Genomic DNA, 22,916 nt, shown 5'->3' with positions numbered 1-22,916 from the left:
TCGAAAACGTTTGGACCAATGTGAAAAATTATTTTTTTGTTTGAAAGGGAAAGCTTCCCAGGTGGTCCCATAGAAATTTGGTCTGGGTCTGATGAGGGGGGCCCTATAGAAATTTTCAAAACTCTTCAAATACGTTGTGGCTACGTTCACGGCAACAGACAAATAGAAAACTCACGTCGAAATCGAGGAAACTTCAAATTTTATGGGAACACTTTAAGCGATTTGGGTTGGTTTAATTGGAGATTCGTGTATTTGCTTTCGGAAAGAACAATTTGATAAAGTCGAACTGATGATGAACACAATTTTCTTCATACATAATAGCTAGGCTTGCCAGATTTCTGAAATGTTCAATCGGGACACCAGAATACCCCTCGGAACCAGGGATGATAGTGGGCTCAGGTAAATTTTTTGAAGACTGAAATTTTCAGAAACTATGAGAAACTTAACCCCCCCCCTAAAAAATTAGACACATGCAAACAAAAAATATTGAAAAGAAACATTTTTAAAGTTTTTTTTTCTTTTCCCAGACAAATTTTCAGCTTTAGAAAAATTTAGAAATCGTTGTCAGCCCAAATTTTTTGGAACTTTTGGATTACAAACACCATTGAAGGAAACACACCCCTGGCTGGTTTTTAATGTGTTTTAGAGGGTAGTTCATTCTCAATGGTACGAATAAATACTAATTATGAGCCTAAACCAGGGATAATAATAAATGACCCAAGCAGATAAATTTAAACTGTTTATTTCTTACATGTTAAGGTTTATTGGTTACTTCAATAAGAAGAAATACTTTGAATGAGGAACAAAAACTTGAACAATATTTACATGTATTTTTTATTCGCTAGGACTTTATTTCGAAAGTCTTTTTTGGTTTTAATGTTGTTGTAAAAATCCTCACAAGCTGATTCGATATTAATTTTACAAGTCTATGTTTCAAATGACAGTAATTATCCAAAATAATCCTTCACAAATATTTACTATTATTCTTTTTGGGTCATCTTTTGTTTTCAGACTCAGTTGCTCGACGCACTCTCATTCGATATGCACGTAAATAAGGCCTACTCATCATGTACCACATACTCTATCCTAAGTGCCTTTTTTATACTTACACCACTAAAAAGCAAAAAATAAATTATTTTCAAATAAAAAAACTCCCCTTCAAAAGAATCCAAGAACTAAAAAGCAAAAAATAATTGGTCACACTTACGATTTCCTACCCAAGCCTATAAATCAAATTTATTTTAATATTCCAGTACAAAATCAACTAAACTAGACTCACAATTAAAAAATAAACATTGATTTTAGTTACTATACGATATACTATTTTAATACTTAACTAATTAAAATAGTATATCGTATAGTTCTATATACTCCTATAAACTGCTAGGTAACCTGAATTATTAGGTTTGGTTTTAATGACTAATTTCGTGCGTAGTTAAATTAGTGTTCAGTTCAATATTCGGTGGGTATTCAGTTAGGTTAGGTAGTAGTTTATAAGAGGCACTGACTTCAAAACGTGAATTATAAAAATTAATAAATCGTACGTAATTAGTTATATATTAAAATAGTTTACCGTATTAGTAGTTAAAATCAGTGTTTATTTTATAATTAGGTTTCAGTGTTTAGTTGCTTTTTGCACAGGAATAGTAAAATAAATTTGATTTATAAGTTTGGGTACTATGAAATCGCATGCAAATGTAACCAATTACTTTTCGCATTTTAATTCCTGGGAGTTTTTTGAAAACGGTTTTTCTTTATTTAAAAATAATTTTTGCTACATCATTAAATTCGGGAAGATTTCGATGGCTGGAAAATTAGTGGTCTTTATCTATTGGCGTCAAATTTTTGGCTCCAACGCCAGCGCGAGAAATATTTTTTTTTCCCTTTGCATACGCAAACCGAGAGTAGAAAATTTCGTTTTGCACAAAAGGTCAACAGGTATCACAAAGCAACAGGGTTACCAAAGTATAGTTGTTCACCCCGAGAATTTGACGACCGTGCAAATTTTCAAAATATCGAAATATCCCTTGTCATTCATTTATTTTGAGAATTTGCATACAAAAAGCCAAATTGGAATAAATTATTTTAATCCTTTGTATTGCAAGTTCTTATAAAACTATATGTTCCCAGCTGTGCAGTGAACGAATGTATAAGTAGAAATAAAAATATTGGAAACATGAAAATTCATATGGATCATTTCACGTCAAATCGCCTAATGCCACGTGCTGTCATGTCTCCGATTTTGTCCATTATTTTTTTTTTTAAATAATAGATATCTATAAGATTCTCCCAAATTAATTTTTTCGATTTTTTTTAATAAAAATTACGCTCTCTTTGGAGAATTTTTTAACATTCAATTTTGATCATTTCAGGGTTGATTGTGCTCCGGTATTTTACCGAATTTCCGGTATTTTCGGACGTATTTCCGGTATTTTTATGTCCGAAAATACCGGAATTATGGTTTTTTTTTTTGTTATACTTTTATCTCCCACCTCCACATTTTTTAAAAATTATATAATACTCGTCAAATATACCTGCAAGTGCCTTAAGATGGACACCTATCCCTTAAGATGGACAAATGTCAAGATAATTTGTATAACACCAACTCGTAACTTTGTAATCCATAAAAAATTTAATAAAATGTACACACAATATTTTGACTCAGAACTATTTAATACTATGGCAAAGGTGCACTTAAGTAATAGGGACCAAAGATTCCCCCCTCCCGTTCTCGCTTTGAAATTTTCAGGTATTTTTTGATGAACTCACAATCACCCCTGGATCATTTTTCGGAGACATCGTATTGGCATGAACTTTGAAAAATCTCTCTAAGTTCTTTATTTTTCAGCCAATTAAGCAAAAATTGGTATCAATTTCAAGCTAATTCTTAATCTCTTTCAGTGTAAATAACAGAAAGTATTCTGTGAATAGTTGGGTGTTGCCACTCCTTATCTAAACTCAGTTTTTATGCTTTTCAATTGGGAGATTAAATAAGTCATATTTCCGGAGTACCTACTATGATCTTCATCAATTTTTTTTTTTTTTTTTTTTCGCAGCATATTTAAATTATTCTCTCGCTATGTCGAAAAGAAGTAGAAGGGTGTTTTTTCGCTGTTTTGAAATAAAAAAATAAAGTTTGTTTTGCAGAAAATACAACATTTCTATTACTTTAAAGCCCTTTTAAGTTTAAAAAAGCCCAAAATCTTTTCAGAACAATTTATTTTGGACTGTCAAAGTATAAAAATTGATTTGTATCAATAGTTAAGCGCTGAAAAGTTCTTCACTTTGGAAAAGAATTTTGCAAAAACCTCCGCTTCAGACATTACAAAAAAAAAAAAGCATAAAAACTAACTTTAGATAAGAATAATTAAAATTTTGGGAGGGATTTTTATTTTTTTTTAAATTTATGTATTTAAACTTATTTAGTGATTTAATTTTAATTTAAATTATTTATTTGATTTTATTTTATTCTCATTATATTTTATTTCATTTATTTATTTAGTTTGTGTGCGTGTGTGTGTCATTGGCGTAGCACAGAACTTTTCTAATAAAATAATAATAACAATTATAAATAATAAAAAAAATAAATATTTAAAAAAATAATTAAAATAAAAAAGGGACCTAAAAAATAAAAGGGAATGAGGGTTGAAAATTTGGGGTAGGGGGGGGGGGATTTGCGCCATTGAACTTGGGGGGATGGTCTGGGCACCCCTGCTTCTTTCTACTTACTAAGAATGCATTAAACATTCATCAGCTACTGAAGAGAAAAATAATGCTCTTAAAAATGAGATTCTAAAAGTTATGAAAAAATATTGTACATTATTGGACCCGTTTTCATGTATTCTAAACCACGATTTTGAAACGATTGCCTCATTAAGGCGGTCCGGGACACATTTTGAAATTTTTTTTATTATATACTTTAGAGTTTTGAAATTTTTTGCACTGATTCACCATTTATTTAATAAGCAAAATCATAACATAAATATGAAAAAAAGAAAAATTTTTATTTATATTTAATTAGTTTTTTTTATAAAAAATGGGGTTGCTTTAAATTGCTATAAATCAAAATATTCTTAAACAATTTTCAATTTTTTTTCGATGAATTACGCACAAATATGTAAGCTTTAATTTTTATTCGGCGATTTTAAAAATATTAATTCAATAAAAAATAAAAAATATTAGAAGAAAAATTTCGAAAAATTCGAAGATACTTTTTTTAAAAAATATCGTAATTTTTGCAGTAAACGTTTTTTTTTTTTTTCAAATTTGACGAATAAAATTTAAAGTAAACTGTTTGAAAAAGATATGCTCCAAGTTTCATTACTTTATCTTTATCGGTTCCTGACTTATAAGAGTTTGAATGCAAGAAATCGGGAAAAATTGCATCATGGAGAAAAACGCGTTTAAAGTTTTAAAGTTAAGTACACATTAGTTAGGTGCATGAAACAAAAATAATTATATCTTTCGTTCTATTTAAGATAGAAACAAAATTCAAACCTCCTCTTAAGCAGAAAAACACGGAGTAATTTTTTACATGATAAAAAAAAATTGCAAAATTTGACGATTTTTGTGTCCCGGACCCCCTTAACTTTGTATTTAATCTGAAACCGATAATATGAAATTGCATCGTTTTCATGGGCAAAAATAGCATTTTCAATGTTTCAAGATTTTTCAGATAGTTGATCTATAAAAATGAAACTTCGGTTCTGGAACTAAATTATGTATATTAAACTGTTTAAATAGACACATAATATCAAAATAAAGAAACCAAATTACAAAAATTTTTCGTAGTTGGTCTTGTGTGTTATGTTTTAAAAGGTAATGCAGTAGCACCCGTTTATACCAAGGGGATTTCAAGTTGAAGGGATCTAATGAAAACTTCGTTATAGTCGTGATTTCGCAATAAAATGTTAAATAGCACATGTTGAACTGTTAAAAACAGTGCACAAGGATGATTGAGACTATTACGTCATAAATTCGCTATATGGTGAATTCCAGGAAAAAGGCGACATGACACTTGAATTTTAACACTTAATATTCTGCCACTTGCCATATACCATTCTCTTCAGAAATAAATTAACTTCTTGAATCTTAACCTGTTTTTCCCAAATAGTTTAATGATTTCAAGAAAATCAAGGGAAAAATCAAGTTTTCTCTTTGTATTTTTACGGAGCAAAAAGTCTCTTTTTTGTTACATACTTTAATTTCAATAAACTTGTTATCAGCATATAATATTTAGGTTAACTTTTATCTTTTAAATGACTAGTCAAACGTTTTGGTAAGTAATTTAAAATTTATTTTTATTCAACCATGAAATAGGTTCATTACTAAGGTGATAATTTGATGTCCTTCCGTTACCAAAATACTACATCTCAGTTAGTTCACCAAGAACCTATTGGATATGGAAATTAATGTTTTTTATGCAAAGCAGAATTATGCCCCTCGTCAAGGAGGCATACTTATAATTTTAATGGATATTTAATTTATATGGTTTTTAATGGTAACGGAAGGACAGAAAATGCGGTAACGGAAGGACATTTAACTATTAGTTGATACAGAGTATAATTTTAGAATACTAGTATAAAACAAACTATTGTTTAAAGTTTGTAGCCACATTTAAAACATTTATAAGTCATATTTGCACAAAAATTATGCGTGCTTTTATTTAAAAAAAATTTTATGTAATTTTTTTTTTCAAAATGTTTCGTGATTTTATTTATTCTATTGTATGTGATGAAAATCACGAAAACTACATTTAAAAACTCCTAAGCATGTGAAAATCATTTTGGTATGACATGTTTGTGACATGACAAGCCAATTCAAGCTGAAACATATGCTTAAAAACTAGAAATTTATATGGGAACAGTAAAATATTTTGATACTGCTTTCAGATTTGTTGCCACAAGTTACAGGAAAGGACTGTTGAGAGCACTGATTTAACCGTTAATCGCACTGCGAAGAGATCAGTAAATTCGGAGATCGACTTTCAAAAAGATGGAGAAACAAGAAGTTCTGTCTAGAACTAAACGAGTCTACTATCCTGTATACCTATACTACTTTCTAGTACTTGGTCAATGTTCTCAAAAATAGCTAAAATCGCAAATTGTTTCAAACATATTTTTTTTATTATTTTAAGCTGATTTCTAGGAATAAAATATTAATCACTGATCTAAAAAACTAGATGCGTAAAAAAAGAAAAAAAAAACGAACAAATAAAATAGCAGCACCTTTTAAACAAAGCAGCTAATACACTTTTTTCCATTAAAAAAAAATCTTTAAGAGCTTTCAAAACCAGAAAATCATAATTAAAATTAATAAGCTCATTAAAATAAATACATCATATCAAAAAAAAAAATCGTTTCTTTTTCCCCTGTTGCCAAAAATATTTTTTTAATAAATTAATGCACTTACCAAAATAAATAAAAACAATAAAATGTCAACTTAAAGAAATAATTTTCATTGTCAAAAAAATAATAATAATAATAATAATAATAATAATCGTCTGCGCATATCTTTATGTCAAAACATAAATGACTTCGAGTTAATCCACCGAAAATTTAATACCTAAATTAAAACTTTAGAGTGAAACTAAAAACAAGTCATATCTCCTATACATATAATAAAACTAGTATGTTGTGGCCATTCCGAAACTTTCTTCTATATTTTTCTTTTTTTTCTGATTTCTCCCCATGCTTGACGAGGAAGCAATATTCCCAACAAAAACAAAATTACACATGCATTGACGACCATCCCGATGTCTGAATTATTGCAAAAGCAAAGCAAAGAGCGAAAATTGAAAGTTATTTTAAAAGCCTTACTTGAATTAATTACAAATATTTTATTTGTTAACAAACATAAGATGGCAACAGTTAAAAATTTTAAATCATTGAGATAATATTTCCGATCATTTCCATACAATTAAAATCACGAGAAATACGCAGACGACAATCTATTACGATTTATCTTTCTTATTGTTGCATTAATAAAGCTATTTTTATTCGCTAAAAAATAATGATAATAAAAATAAATCAGCACCTCTTGACGCGATTGGCGCCAAAATTGAACCAAAGCCTGTTTACATATGGATTCACATATATTCCAAATTTCAACCAGAACGTAGCATTACTTCTTGAGATAGGGCACTCACAATGGAAAAAAAGAACGGGCGATTGCGCTACCCCCTTTTTAGCTGTTGACACTAAAATAAAATCAGCTTTTTTACCCACTAAGGGCTACTTGCCGATAAATTTTTCTTTCATTCCGTTCATTATTTCTTGAGATACAGCAGTCACAATTGACGACAAAAAACGTTCTATAACTCAACCCCCGTTTGAGCTATTGACACCAAAATTAAATCATCATCTGCTCCTGTTAGGGGCAACATATGGACTAAATTTTGTTTGATTCCGCCAGTTACTTCCTGAAGAATAGCAAGCACGCGCAACTCAAAAAACGTCCCATTGCTCCACCCCCCTTGGAGGAATTCGCGCGAAAAACCAATGGGCACAAGTTCACATAGCGGCACATATGTGTACCAAATTTCGTTCGATTTCATGCGGTAGTTTTTGCTGTAGAGAGGCCACAAAAAACTGGTCACACACAGACGTGACACACATACACACACACATACACACACACACACACACACATACACACAGACAGACAGACATTTTCCAAAAATAGTCGAAATGGACTCAGCATACCTCAAAACGTTCGAATCCGTCAAAATTCGAAATTCGAAAATTTGCACGAATCCAATACTTTCTTCTATATATCAGATTAGAAGAAAGTAATAAGATATTTGTGTGTGTGTGTGTGTGTGTGGCGCGCATCCCGGGAAAACGGTAAGGCCTAGAAAGATGAAATTTGGTATACAGGTGTAGTTTTTGCTGAAGTTGTGCACCTCGGGCTTCGATTTTTGATATTTTAATTAGAAAAAAGTTATTTAATGTTTTATGTGATTTTTAGCAATTTTTAGTACTTTTAACCTCACAGACCCCGAACCAATCGCGCCAGACAAATATTTTTGGTACTATAGTGTCGGAAATTTAATTTTAAATGTGATGAACAAAAAAATTTTGAAGATAGAGCGATTTTTGTATTTCTTATGAATTTTTGTAAAAACTTTCAATTTGCATGTTTTCCTGGGTTTTATTTCTTTCTAATATCATCCTGCGAGAAGTATCAAAGCCTCATTTCTGAAATTTAAGTTGGTAATAGTAAAAACATTTCGCCCTCTTCAAAAGAAAAAAGTTCTTAAAAATACGCAATAGTTTTTTTTTTTTACAATTTTTTTAATGTTGAACACATCATGTCCTTTCACGCATCAGTCGAAAAAAGCGTTCTTCAATTTTTTATGCCTGTGACGTCACTACTTGGGTTTCGATTCGATATTTACGATGGAATCTTAATCGCAAGCAATGTTAATCTTTTTTTTTTTTTTTTTACTATATAGCTTACTTCTACATTTTCTGACGTGATGACCACGTGTTTTTTCGGCAGCGCTTGCTTTTTTTCTGTCCTTTTTTTTTTTGTTTTATTTAGGGATTGCATTTATTTTCTTTTTCTATCCCCCCCCCCCCAGCTGGACCTTTTGCTGTATCTATATTACGTTACATTTCATAGTTGTGCGCATTAATTCAATAAAAACAGCGAGATTTTTTTTATCTTTCTCAAACGCTACTTTTTGCACACTACGGGGAATTTGAGCTTTTTTTTTTTTTTTTTTTGCTCTACTTAAATAAAAAAAGCGGTTTTTTGAGTATTCTTTGTTTTTATTAGGAAATGGGCGAGGAGGTCAAAATAAATAGAGATGGATAAGAAAATGTAGAGATAGATTGTAAAGGTAGATAGCCGCCGAAGGCGGCAATCTTGGCGTAAAAATGTGAATGGCACAAATAAAAAGATAGTGATGGATTGATTAATACTGCTGCCAAATTTGTTTAAACAACCGCCGAAGGCGGCAAAACTTGAAGTAAAAAGGTAAATGACAAGTTAGCCAAACAGCCGCCGTAGGTGGCTGCTTGCACATTGGGTGTCAATACCCCGCTCCCTCCCCCACATACACCATGACTTTGAAAAAACAATGCTTTCACATAAAAGTGGAAGTGCTTTTTGTTATTTTTCGACAAAATTTGCATGAAGAGTACGTTGTTTGTGTCTCCCCTCCCCCTCCTTTAAAAATATTCCACACGACGAAACTGGAGACAGATCTAGAAAATATTTTATTCAAATTATTAATGATATAGATAGATTGATTGACACCGCCACGAAATTTATTTAAGCAGCCGCCGAAGGCGGCAACATTGGCGTAACAAAACGAATGATAATACTGATTTATAAGAGAAAAACATTGATTAATGTCGTCGCTAAATTGTTTAAGCAGCCGCCGAAGGCGGCACCCCTGCCGCAAAAAGGCGAATGGCGTAAAAAGGCGGACCAGCTGGTCGCCGCAGGCGGCTAGTTAACAATAATTATTTCACAGTTAAAACCATGGCGTCACAGTTGGAGTTAATCTCATTTTAGGATAAAGAAGTCGGAGTCGGAGTCGAATATCCAAGAATCAGAGTCAGTCACTTTTCCCCCGTGTATAAATTTTTGCCAAAGCTACGAAGTCAGAGTCGAAGTCCGGGAGTCGGAGTCCGACTAACTGTCGGGCACAGGAGTCGGAGTCCGACTAACTGTCGGGCACAGGAGTCGGAGTCGGAATCACACGCCCCTAAATTCTCGGAGTCGGAGTCTGGAGTTTGTCGTCAAGAGCTATTTCCAGCAAAATTTGTTTGATGTAAATCCGCCTTCAATTATGGAATCTTCATTGACTTTCAGTTTCCCCGTAGGCGCTAATGTTAAGGGATTTGAATTGTTCAAAACTGAACGGAAAATTGTTCAAATCAAAAAGATATTTTATATACAAGTTTTTCATCCAAAGCTTTTTCCTGCAAAGTTTGTTGCAAGCAAATTCGCCTCACAGCTCGGAATTACCTTGAACTTCCCCGTAGGCGCTACTGTTAAGTTTTTTTTGAACTGTTCAAAATTGAACAAAAAAAATCAAATTAAAAAGTGAAACAGAGGAATGAGGCGTCCTCGCCAAGATCTTTCGAACAAAAAAAATTTCGTTCGAATCGGACGATTCACTCAAATGTTATTTTGAGGGGGACAGACGACAGACCGACAGACATTTTCTCCCATCTCAATACCCTACTTTCCAATTTTTAATTTTCGATATTTATTTCATTTATTATTTTTATTTTTTGACTTCTTTTTGTTTTTACTTCCTTTTACAAAAAAGGAAGTATTGTATTCGCAAAAAAAATTTTACTCAGAAATTGGCCTTCATTTCCATTTTGCTAGCCCCCGAATGAATATTGATTTTTTTTTTCAACCCGACCACATGTGGATACATGCCTAAGAACGTATACACATCTGAAGTATCCATTTTGACGATCCCCGAGTTAATTACAACGAGTTTTCCCGTGACGTCCGTATGTACGCATGTATGTGCGTATGTGTGTATGTGTGTATGCAGTCGCGTAGCTAGGGAGGAGCGGGAAGTAAAATGGATTTCTATTTTCTCGCTTTTGAGAGCAGAAAATCTATCCCACAACTTTGTATCACATGTTAGTCTATTTCTTGTGGAAGTTAAGCGAATTTCATTTTTCAACATTTGGTTTGGTCATTTATCCCTCAACTAAGCCAAAAATAGTCTAAAATTGTGTTTTAGCGTATTCAGTTTCAAATAATTCTGGTTGGGAATCTCTCCCCCCTCCACTTTGTAATCTAACAGCGGGAAAGATAGCTTCAGAATGTTTCTAGGTGGGAGAGCTCTCGAATATTTCATCCTTTTTCTTGTTATCACCAAAGATAGCTTAGAATTAGGTTTTTAGACCTCAATGCTTCAAAATTTCTGTTCAGAGCCCTGAACCCTGTCTTTTCCTCTAACCTGTCAAACACAGCCAAAAAGTACATAGTTAGACCTTCAATTCTGAAAACTTTCATGGAGAAAACTCCCATCCTCCCTTCTAAAGTCTCAGTATATAGCCTAAAATTACGTTTTTGAAACTTCGATACTTCAATACCAATTTGTGAAAACAGCATTTGAACCTTGAATATCCTTAATTCCGAACATGATCAAAGACAGCCAAAAAAAAAAAACGTTTTCAGGATTTCAATTTCGGAATTTTTCCGAGAGAGAGAGTTCTTAAACCCTCCCCCCTCCCCTTCTCTTACCTAACGTCTCCAAGAGAAAAACTGTGTTTTGACAACTTCAAATTTGAAAAATTTTCTGAGGAAGAAAAGCCGAACTACTCACTCATTTTTATAACGGCACCAAAGATAGCTCAAATTTTCTTTCTTAGAAATTTGCGGGGGTGGGAGAGCTCGCTAACCCTTCCTTTTCAAAGTTAACCTAAAATGAACTACAGCTTTAAGAAAGATTTTGAGAGGGAAACCTAATACTCTACCCCCTCTTGCTCCTAACATTATCAAACAAAGCCTAAAGTCGGACGTCAATTACGAACCTTTTCCACGAGAAAGCTGCTTGGTTTCACAACATTTTTGTGCCCCCTTTGGAAGCGCCACCAAAGATAGCCAAAGATTGTTTTAACGTAACCAAAGATAGCCTAAAATTGCGTTTTTGAGACTTCGGTGCCGAAAATTTCCCAAAGAAAGAACCCGAACCTTCAATAGTCTACCAAACCACCGAAGATACCTTTAAAATTGATTTCAATTTTAAAAATATTTTAGTAAGAAACCTCAGCGCCAATCTCTTTCCTAACTCTTACAACTGAGTTAGAATACACATGCAATTGCGTTGCCAAAGATAGCCTAAAATTGTATACTTCAGAGCTTAAAATTTTCGAAATCAGTATTCGACCATTAACGTTTTTCTTAAGCTCCCCAAAGTAGCTAAGCTGCATTTTAAACTTTGATTTCGGAAAATTGTCTTGCGGTGCACACCGATTCCCTAACGTCAACAAGGAAACAGTAAAAGAGATTTCAGTTTTGAAAAAAATAGGGAGCAAACCCAACCCGCCCTCACCCCGAACTTTACTAAAAATTGATTGGAATTACGCTTTTTATGCGTAAATTTAGCAATTTTCTCCATGTGGTCCCTTTTCTCCCCTCCTTTTTTTTCTTTTGCAAGTATATAGAAATTAATTACGTCTTGTTTTCTTCAATTAAATTTCTAATTATAATTTAAACAGCTTTGACAATTTAATGTATTAGCTATTTCACAATGAAAGGGTGGCAAATTGAGGAACCGCCCCGGGTGGCAAACACTGTAGCTACGCCACTGCTGTGGGCAAAAAATTCAAATTTTAAATGGTGTTTGCTGTTTTTTACGAATACCACCATTTTACGGTAATAAGCACAATATTAAGGAATAAATAAACAAACCATTAAAGTCAAATGACTTATAAGGGTCAACACAATGCAAAAATATTAATAAAACGGCATATGATAATTTTAATCATGAATTTATTCGAAAATATTCGAGTGTACGATGATTTTCGTAGCGTGTTATTTCTCTGTCTCTTCGTTTTCTGACTCATTTCAAAAAGAAGATGCGTCAATATTTTGAAAAAACTAATGGGTTGTATTTAGAATGACATAGGAATGATGTGGAAAAATATTTCAAATTTAGTTTCGAGTTATTTTGGTTTTACTAAAAAATTTCAAAGTGTACGAACACTTTTGGGAGCCACTGGTTGAAGCCAGTCATGTCTCTGGAACTTAGAGAACACTTGGGGAGGTTTTTAAATAATAGCTGGGCACCTACCTGATTTACTAACAAAGCTACGAAGCATAATTGCAACCATGGTTAAAGCAATTACAGAATTGCAAGTAAGTACTAAGTACCTCACTTGCCTGCAATTCTTGAAGAGCTACTGAACCCAGAGTCTTATTTGATGTTGTTAGGAGCTTAATCAATATGGATTTTTTCAGCGATACGGGCTCCAGGTATCTATTTGCAGTCATTAGGAGCTCAATCAATCTGCACGATCCATAAACGAATTGCAGCAGATAGTTTTAATAAATTCAGTTACTTAATGTTTAAACTGGTAACTAAAAATACTTTTCATAACAGTGAATAGCCTGGCTTCGTGCAACTCGTAGCAATTCAGGAAACTTTCTGACAAAGATACTTAATTTTCACAGGAAATAGGTGAAATCCGGAAACATTCCACGAAAATAATCAATGACATTTTGGAGTTTATTTTATGTGTAGGGAAGCGTAGAAAAATCTTATAAGTTACCGGGTGAGTGTTTCGTTTTTAAATATAAAAAAGCAAAAAAGGTGGCAGCTGCAGGTCTATAGCCGACAAAAGTTATGCTTTTGCTAAGGGTTATTGAATAACATAAGCCAAAAATGTAGAAGGTATATTGAAACAACAAATTGAATTAAATTTTAGTTATGGACTCCCTGCTTGATGACGTTCAATATTTGATTCGCAAGGATTTAAATTGTCAATTAGAAAGAATTAGATTAAAAGCGCGTTACGAGATCCGTTTGGAAAGAAAATTACCCCTTTCCTGGGTTTTACACTAATTTCTACTAACTTGCAGAGCAATTGGCGTCGTCGGATAACATTTATTGGGGGGAACCAACTTTAACACTGCTAATTTCAAGCTGCTTAAAAAAGAAGGGGATAAAAATTGTATACATAGTAAAAATGGATTGTCATTGTCATTTAATAAATAATATTAAAAACTGAAACATCCTTATCAGCATAAACACACAAAATAAAGAAACTTTTCCTAGCCAGTATGTGTGATAAAAATAACTGTTTATATAATACTCTCTGCAATTTTTTTCTAATGAAGTATTAACACAAGAGAACAGGATTTAATCACTTTTTGTGTATTTTGAGCTTAGTCAACCTACTGAAGCATAATTTTGACTCAGAAATGGGGGGTTTCGTCTCCGGAATATTTTCGAAATTATTGTTTTATAAACTCAGTTTTAGACGATTTTTGGTGATGTTTGAGAGAAGAGAGATTCGGGGGCCTTCTGCGGAATTTTTCCGTAATCGAAGTTTTAAAAACACAATTGTAGGTCATGTTTGGGAACAAACAGTTTTTTGAAGTTGAAGATCCGAAAAGTTGAATTTAGATGACTTTCGATGGTGTAGGGAAAAGGAATTTCAAGACTTCTTTCCGAAACTTTTTTTCGAAAGTTTAGGTATAAATGTCGAAGTTTTAGACGCTCTTTGGTTAGGAAGAAAGGTTCAGGGATCTTACAAATATTTTCACAGTTGAAGCCCTGAAGACGAAAGTCAAGACGATCTCTGATAGTGGGGAGTGGGCGTTTTTCCAATATTACGGTGAGGGCCCTCTCCTGGTAGTTTTTCGACAATGAAATTGTAAATATGCAATTGTAGGCTATTGCTGCTGACGTTAGGGGAAGAAATAGTATTTAGATACTCTCCCTTGCTTTCAAAATGGAAGTTTCAAAAACAAAATTTTAGGCGACCTCTATGAAGTCCTGAAGGGTGCTTTGGTTTTCTATAGAGAAATTTTCAATTTCCAGCCGGATATTTATTTAAAATACGTCTGCGACTTCAGTAAAAGCACTTTTAACATTTTGAACTGGAGTAATATACTTAACAGCAGGGGTGATTGTGTTCCGGTATTTTACCTTATTTTCGGTATTTTCGGACGTATTTCCGGTATTTTTATGTCCGAAAATACCGGAATTATGTTTTTTTTTTGTTATGCTTTTATCTCCCTACCTCCGCATTTTTTTAAAATTATATAATACTCATCAAATATACCTGCAAGAGCCTTAAGATGGACACCTATCCCTTAAGATGGACAAATGTCAAGATAATTTTGTATAACACCAGCTCAAAAGTAACTTTGTAACCCATTAAAATTTTAATCAAATGTACACACACTATTTCGACTCAGAACTATTTATGGCAAAGGTGCACTTAAGTAATAGGGGCCAAAGATTACACCCCCCCCCCCGTTCTCGCTTTGAAACTTTCAGGTATTTTTTTATAAACTCACAATCACCCCTGTACCAGAGACGTTGCTTTTAAGGACCGGACGAGGCGGTACCCTTCGGGTGTCACCCGTATGTAGGGTGAAACCCAAAGTGAAATGTAAAATTTCAAGTTTTTGAAAAATATGAAGCTAAAGTATATTCTTAAGACTGCAAATTTAAAAAAATTCCGGGGGAAAACTCCCGAACCGCCCCCTCCTCCTTTTCCTACACTTCCTCATGGAGTGAACACTATTCTCAGGATTAGGTTCATGTTGTCAATACGTAAGCCTAGTTGTGAGTTCCTGTAAAAAAAAAAAGTCCCATTATCTTTACTTGTGTTTGAGATATGTTTGACATAATTAAAAGGCCACCAATTTCATACACACCTTTACTTTTTTGACCTTTCGACGGCCTATCGTATGAATTTCATGTTTTCTTTTTTTACATAGAATATTTAAAGTTTTTTTTTTTTTAAGTTTGTGGGGGGAAGGGGAGGTACGCACCACAAGTTACCGCCCCGATTGTCTCCCATGCTAGGTACGCCTTTGTTAACACTTATACATTAGGTCGAAATTTTTTCACTTTATTATAAATATCATGCCTCCTGATTATCTTAATAAAATTTTTTGTTTTACTCTTTTTTTCGAGCATTCAAGTACTTAGAATTTTTGTTGTGATTATTTCATTACAATATTTTAAATCTTTCTCGCAGTATTTCAGCTTTTGTTTTTCCTATTTAAAACATGCTTCGGTCGCCCAGGTGAGGTAATGTAATAAGACACAATCTCGATGCTCCTAAATTATATTTTAAGATTGCATTTAGAAAAAGAAAAGAAATACTTTTTCTTTTTTTAAACTTTTATTGTATTTGCTCGTTTATCATCTACTTGTTCCTTTTTAAACCTGTCTTCTAGCTTCGACATAGTTTTTTTTTTTTTTTGAAAAAAATATACATTGAGTATCTACCCTTTGCTCCCCTCCCCCGCCCCTCCGTGAAAATTCCAAATTACGGACTTGCTGCGAAGTAGTTTAGGCTCCTTAAAATTAGCAACGCTTATCCTTTGCTTCTAAGCTTTCATTGCAGACAGTTGCTTTCCTTTTGTCTAAGCAAAGTTCATTTCGACTCAATTATCTAATAATTTAACATTTCACAACTGTATTTCACATAATAAATTATGTGTTATGTAACTGTGCATTATCGTCCTTTTTTGGAATTAAAACAGTAATACCCGTTTAGTTTTTATTGATTTTCCAAATGTATCAGTCATTTTTGAAACACTTAGTAAAAAAAAAACCGCTTCGCCCGTATGAGAGTCCCAAGGCGTGATCTGAACAAATTGAATCGTCAAATAAATCTCTTTATTCCTATTCCTATTCTGAGTCACAACTGACTACAACTGTATTTATGTCGAGTACTGCATACTAAGTGCCTTGCCACCATTATTTTATATACCGATAGATGGCAGCACCATCACCGGATCGAACAGTTAATGAGAATTTAGAACTAGACCAGGAGCTAATAGCTACCTAGTACTAGCACCCCCAGAGGTATCGTTTCACTTGGAGGACATTGAGACCACGAGCATATTTAACGTCGCCCAGTCCCCTTTAATGACGACGGTGGGTCTTCGACCATCGAGGTTCGAACCAAGGGCCCTCCGGCCCCGAATCCGACACTCTACCGATCGGGCTACCATGGCCCAAAATCTCTTTATATATAAAACACAAACTCCAAATTTGTATGTCTTGGGTAAGCTTGGAAACTACCAGATCGATGCCGTTGAGATTTTCGCAGTATGTCTAGATTAACGGTGGGCAGGTTGATAGACCGATTCGAAAAAAATTCGATGAATAGTTTGTGTTATTCAAAATTTATGTTTTGGACGTAAATTTTGAAAAATATAAAAAAAAAAAATAATGAAAAAATTAATTTGAATTTTGTCATCTTGAATTTAAATTATGTTTTTCGAAATCACGAGTGTGTGTTTGTATGTGTGTGTGAGGGGGGGGGGTATGTGTATGTGTGTTTAGGCATATGTGTTTGTGTCTGTGTGCAGGGGCCGTGGTAGCCCGATCAGTAGAGTGTCGGATTCGGGGCCGGAGGGTCCTGGGTTCGAACCTTGATGGTCGAAGACCCACCGTCGTCATTAAAGGGGACTGGGCGACGTTAAATATGCTCGTGGTCTCAATGTCCTCCAAGTGAAACGATACCTCTGGGAGTGCTAGCACTAGGTAGCTATTAGCTCCTGGACTAGTTCTAAATTCTCATTAACTGTTCGATCCGGTGATGGTGCTGCCATCTATTGGTGTATAAAAATAATCGAGGCAAGGCACTTAGTATGCAGTCCTCGACATAAAAGCAGTTGTAGTCAGTTGTGACTCTGAATAGGAATAGGTCTGTGTGCAGGCATGAATGTGTGGGCAGTTGTGTGTATTTGTGTGTATGTGTAGGTGTCTGTATGCATGCGTGTGTGTATGTGTTTGTGTATGTGTGTGCATGGTGGTGTTTGTGTATGTGTGTAGGGGTATGTGTGTGTATGGTGGTGTTTGTGTATGTGTGTGTATGTGTCTGTGTGTGCGTGTGTGTTGGTGCGTGTATGTATGCGTGTGTGTGTAGGATATGGACGCAACCTGGAGACGGTTTTCGCTGGAGGAGCAGCATCGTGAGGCCGGCCGACGCGAAGGGTGGTGCTGGCAGAGGGCGGCACCGCGCCGGTGGGAAAAATGATAGCACGCCAAAAACAGTCAAATGAAAGCAATAAGCAATCGTGATTGCTCAATAAACGTTTTCGTTAAGAAGATAGGATAGCTAATTGATTGGAGTCGTTTGGGCTTCAGTAACTTTGTCACTTGGGGAAATAGGCAATAAGCAATGGCATTGGTGGATTATTTGACATTTTAAAGCAATTGTTAATGTAATTTAATGCTTTTTATTTCTTTGGAGATATATTTTAAGTTTCAAAGGTAATTATACAGTGAACTCCGGTTAATTGAATTGGTGGATAAATAAATCAACCCCATTAATGAGTTAAATTGTCAAAAACAGAATAAAATCCAGCTTTACTGAATCAGCCGCTTTATGGAATCAAAACTGTTTAGCACAAGCGTGGTTCATATAAGCGGCGGTCAGTGTATACTTTTTTTTTTTTTGAAGATTTGCAATAAAACCTCGAAACACGTGTATGTAGTAATCTGCTAGTTTTGAGCTTTAAAACGTTGTTGATTGCCATTTACTTGTTCTCACAGAATACTCATTTATTTCTTGTGTTTGTGTAACTAATTTTTAAAAAATACTTTTTTTTTTGTTGAGCAATCACATTGCTTATTACAAATTGGCAATTTGTGCTTTTTTTGACGTTGTTTTTTCTTACTTTACTGTTCAGCACAAAGGTATTTATTTATCTTACATTGCTTATTGTTCTCATTTGACTGTTTTGATTCCTATGATTTTATTCCCCCCCCCCCCCGCCTCCCGCTGCAGCACCACCATCGACCGGCCCTTCCCGATGCTGCTGCTCTAGCGAACAGCGTCCCCAGGTTTCGTCTATATCTTACACACACACATACACGCACATACATTCACACCTAGTCACACACACACATACATACACACCTACCCACACACACACACTCGTGACTGCGAAAAACATAATTTGAATTAAAGATGTCAAAATTCAAATAAACTTTTTATATTTTATTTATTTGTTTATTTATTTATTTATTTATTTATTTACTTATTTATTGAGCAATCACGATTGCTTATTGCTTTCATTTGACTGTTTTTGACGTTCCTATCATTTTTCCCACCGCCACCCTCCACAGCATCACCGTCGACCGGGTCCTCACGATGCTGCACCTCTAGCGAAAACCGTCTCCAGGTTTCGTCAATATCCTACACTTACACGCATACATACACGCACCTACACATATATACATATATACACCTACACACATACACAAACACATACACACAACTACCCACACACTCACATACACACACAAACACACACACACTCATATACACACACACTCATGCCTGCACACAGACACAAACACACATGCCTACCACACACACAAATACCCCCCGCCACGCACACACAAACACACACGCTTACATATACACACACACTCGTGATTGCGAAAAACATAATTTGAATTCAAGATGACAAAATTCAAATTAATTTTTATTTATTTATTTATTCAGATTGTGAAGCAGTTGGTTTCTAGGAGTTACGCCGACTCTATCCGAGAGAAAATAGATGACACTCGGACGTTCGACGACCCAGGCCACTACGGTGTCAACGTCACAGTGCACGAGGACCACGGTACAGCTCACGTGACAGTCGTCGGTCCAGACGGCGATGCCGTTGTAGCGACGACCACTGTCAATCAGTAGTGAGTACACATTTTTACTCCGACTTCCCTTTATCACGAAAAAATAAAGAAATTCCCAAAACTGTACTGCAAGTTCCCAGTATACACTGTAAAAACGATTCAGAAACATTCTTGGAAAATAATAGGCAGCTGATGTGCCCAGTTTCAACCAGTAACACATCTTACAAAAACTAGAGCCCCTTGAAAGGAGAGGCTGACTTATCCGACATTTTGGTTCCAAGACAAAATTGGATCCAACCTCGTTTCTAGTATTTATAAATACGTTATAATATTCGCTAGTTGCTATGTCGTAAAGCAATTGATGATAAGTTGAGTAAAATTTCCCTTTTAAGGTGAATCTAGAAAGATAACTTAGTTCACAAATTCAACAAAAATGTATTGTGAAATGCTTACTGTAATAAATCTAATTTTCACACCTTATTTGGTTTTAATTTGTATTAATTAAAGCGGCTGCATCTACAGAATAAAATAATCAAACATCAATCAGGCAACAACATCTTAAGCTTGAACACCAGTTTTCTGCAATGAGGCTTTTGTGCAAATACTATTTTTTTCTCCCGACAGTTTTGGAACCAAAATGTCGGATAAGTCAGCTCCCCCTGTATAGCTTACAAAAACAGCCTTAACAAAACCCTGTACAGCCTTAACAAAAACCAGAAAGGTTTTCCGATAAAAGTCAGTAACCTTTCTGAAATATTGCAAAATCTCTCCTGTTAAAGACAGTCTTGAACCTTCTAAAAATTAAATTATTTGATTAGAACTCCCTTGATTTACTAAGGAAGCATTAGAGCAACCATGGCCAAAGCTACACGAAAATTGCTAGCAAGACTGCAGCTATCCAGTGACATATTTGCCCCCATTGGGAACTTAGTCAAATCTGGACGGGCCGTAATCAAGTTACAGCCTATACATTTAATAAACACACTCATTTAATCTTTAAACTGGTAGCAAAAAATATCTTTCACACCAGTGAGAAGTCTGCATCCGTGCATCTTTTAGCAATTCAGGAAACTTTTTTGCGAAAATACTTTATTTTACGGGGAAATGGGTGAAAACCTCTGGAATCCCGAAAGGTTCCACGGAAATAACCAGTAACGTTTCGGAATTTTTTTACAGTGTATTTTGTAAACACGTTTTGAACACTTTAATTCAGAAAAAATGTTCGAACTGCCCGAATATGCACTAAATTGTGTTTCCAATGTGATCCGTTAAAACAAGTGTACTGAAATATACTCCAGATCTATCCCACTCAGGATATTAGTACTCTGTAAAAACGATTCAGAAGCGTTCTTGGAAAATAATGGGCAACTGATGTCCCAATGTCTGCCAGCAACATACCTTGCAAAAACAAGGAAAGTTTTCCGCTAAAAACCAGTAACCTTTCTAAAATTTTCCTTGAATCTTTCTGACGATTATGCAGATCACACCGGTTAAAGCCAGTTAGGATCCTTCACGAGAAATTCGGTAGGTTTAATACAATTCATTATAAACCTTCCAGAGTTACTACGAAAGTTCCAGAATATCAATGGAAACGTGGCCAAAACGCTACGGCAGAATTGCAAGCAAGAACCAGGCTTGGCTGCAACTTTTGTCTTGCAAAGCTACGGCTATTCGCCCTCATTGGGAGCTTAATCAACCGGGATGGGCCATAACCGAAATTAAGACGACACACTTAATAAATACACTTAGTTAATCTTTAAACTGGTAACTAAAAATATTTTTTCTATCACTGAGGAGTCTGCGTACGTGCAACTTGAAACAATTCTGGAAACTTTTTTGCAAAGATACTGGATTTTACGGGGAAATAGGTGAAAACCAGTGACATCCTGCAACGTTCCACGGAAATTATCAGTAACGTTTCGAAATTTTTTTACAGTGCAAAATTTTTACATAGGAACAAGTTTGAGAACGGATTGGGGCACATTTGGATATTCTTGTTGAATCATCGCTCTCTTTTAAATAAATATTTTTCAATGGCATTCGTTAACTGCCTGTCAACTGAATGTCTCAATATGATACTAGATTTTCTGGCAAAACTTGATGGAGGCTGGTGCTGCAAATACCGTCAAACGGTGATAATCTTCCTTGGTCAAGGACACTCTGATGCCCTTGACAGTTACTCCATGAGACCGTTGTAAAATTATAGGAGTGCTGTCAATAAGACCAAAAAGTCTATGGATTCCGCAGCTTTGCAAGAATTGCAGGCAAGTGAGATAATTGGTATTTACTGACTTGCGATTCTGTCTTAGCTTTAGCCATGGTTGCAAAAATGCCTTTAGTTCTTTCTGGGTTAATCAGGGCGACCGAAGCTGTTTTTATAAACTTAAAATTTCTCTGAAGGCTCCAGAAACATGACTGGCTTTAACCGGGAAGATTTCAGTTTTATTGAGGAATATTCTAGGATAAATTCAAGGAGGTTACTGACTTTTAGCGGAAAACGTTCCTGTTTTTTGAAAGATATCGGCGGAAATTGGACAAACTAGCGGCCCATTATTTTCCAGAAACGTTTCTGAAATGTTTTTTGCAGTGTTTTAGCATGAACAAAGGACCAGAAACAATAGGCTGTAATTAATAAAAAATTATTACTTTTTTAAAAATGTTTTATTATTATTATTATTATTATTATTAATGTTTTTTTTGTAATACTTAGTCGACAATTTAATGTTATAGAACAGTTACAGGAAATAAAAAGACACAAAATATTCTGTGTTAATTTAAAAAATTTTTTTATGAAACTTTAAAGCAATATATAATAATAATCTTTACATAATAAATAGTATTTGTACCTTGTAGTCTTACAAGTTCTTTCTTTTGTATCCTGGGTTCAAAGCACGCTACACAACTTAAATCTTTATAGAGAGCAGGGTTACGGGTGATTTTTCTCAACACGTTAACTTTCCAATGACAAATATAAAATATCATCTTATTATTAGTTGACTGTTTTCAATTTTTATATAAAGAAAATATATTTAAGTAAGTGCACAAATTAATGATCAGCAACGAAATAAAATTCAATTTAAATTTAATAAGTTTTAAATTTAAATTGCATAGAAAAATGTCAATACTGTCTCCTAATTTATCTACTTCGAAAATTTGAAGATGTTTTTAAATTTTTATTTTATCAACTCATAATAAAAAAGAAAACAAAATACATCTTTAAAAATATTACTTCATAAAACTTTTCACAAAACTTTAAAAAACAATAGATATCTAGAATTTTGAAGCAATATTTGGCATATTTGTATGCAGACGATTTCGATTTTTGAACATGTCGTTTAGAAATGGGCCATGCCATAGACTAATAATAAGAGTAGACTGCGTTTTCCCAGACTTGCTGATGAAAAAATTGGTTCATGGATACATGATGTGACTGGCGGGAGGCTTGGCGAAAACTTTGGCAGCATGGTTGCTAGATGGCAACATTATCTATAGTTTGGCACTCGACATGTATTTTAAGACGTAATGTGTTTTCATTATAATTTCTTTCCAGGTGCAGAGATTGAGCTGTTTTTCTTTTTGTTATGCATTATTT

General features: G+C 34.3%; 1 protein-coding gene across 1 annotated transcript in view; it reads left to right on the top strand.

Moving 5' to 3' along the window:
- Positions 1 to 22,916, top strand: part of LOC129227327 (scoloptoxin SSD20-like) — an 87,838-nt gene that overhangs the window by 51,875 nt on the left and 13,047 nt on the right. The window contains 1 exon segment of the mRNA XM_054861871.1: positions 19,194 to 19,384. Coding sequence (XP_054717846.1) covers positions 19,194 to 19,384 — 191 coding nt within the window.

This window comes from Uloborus diversus, chromosome 8 (genome assembly GCF_026930045.1).
Source record: "Uloborus diversus isolate 005 chromosome 8, Udiv.v.3.1, whole genome shotgun sequence".
Lineage (NCBI taxonomy): Eukaryota > Metazoa > Arthropoda > Arachnida > Araneae > Uloboridae > Uloborus > Uloborus diversus.
This window is presented reverse-complemented; position numbering and strand designations above follow the sequence as displayed.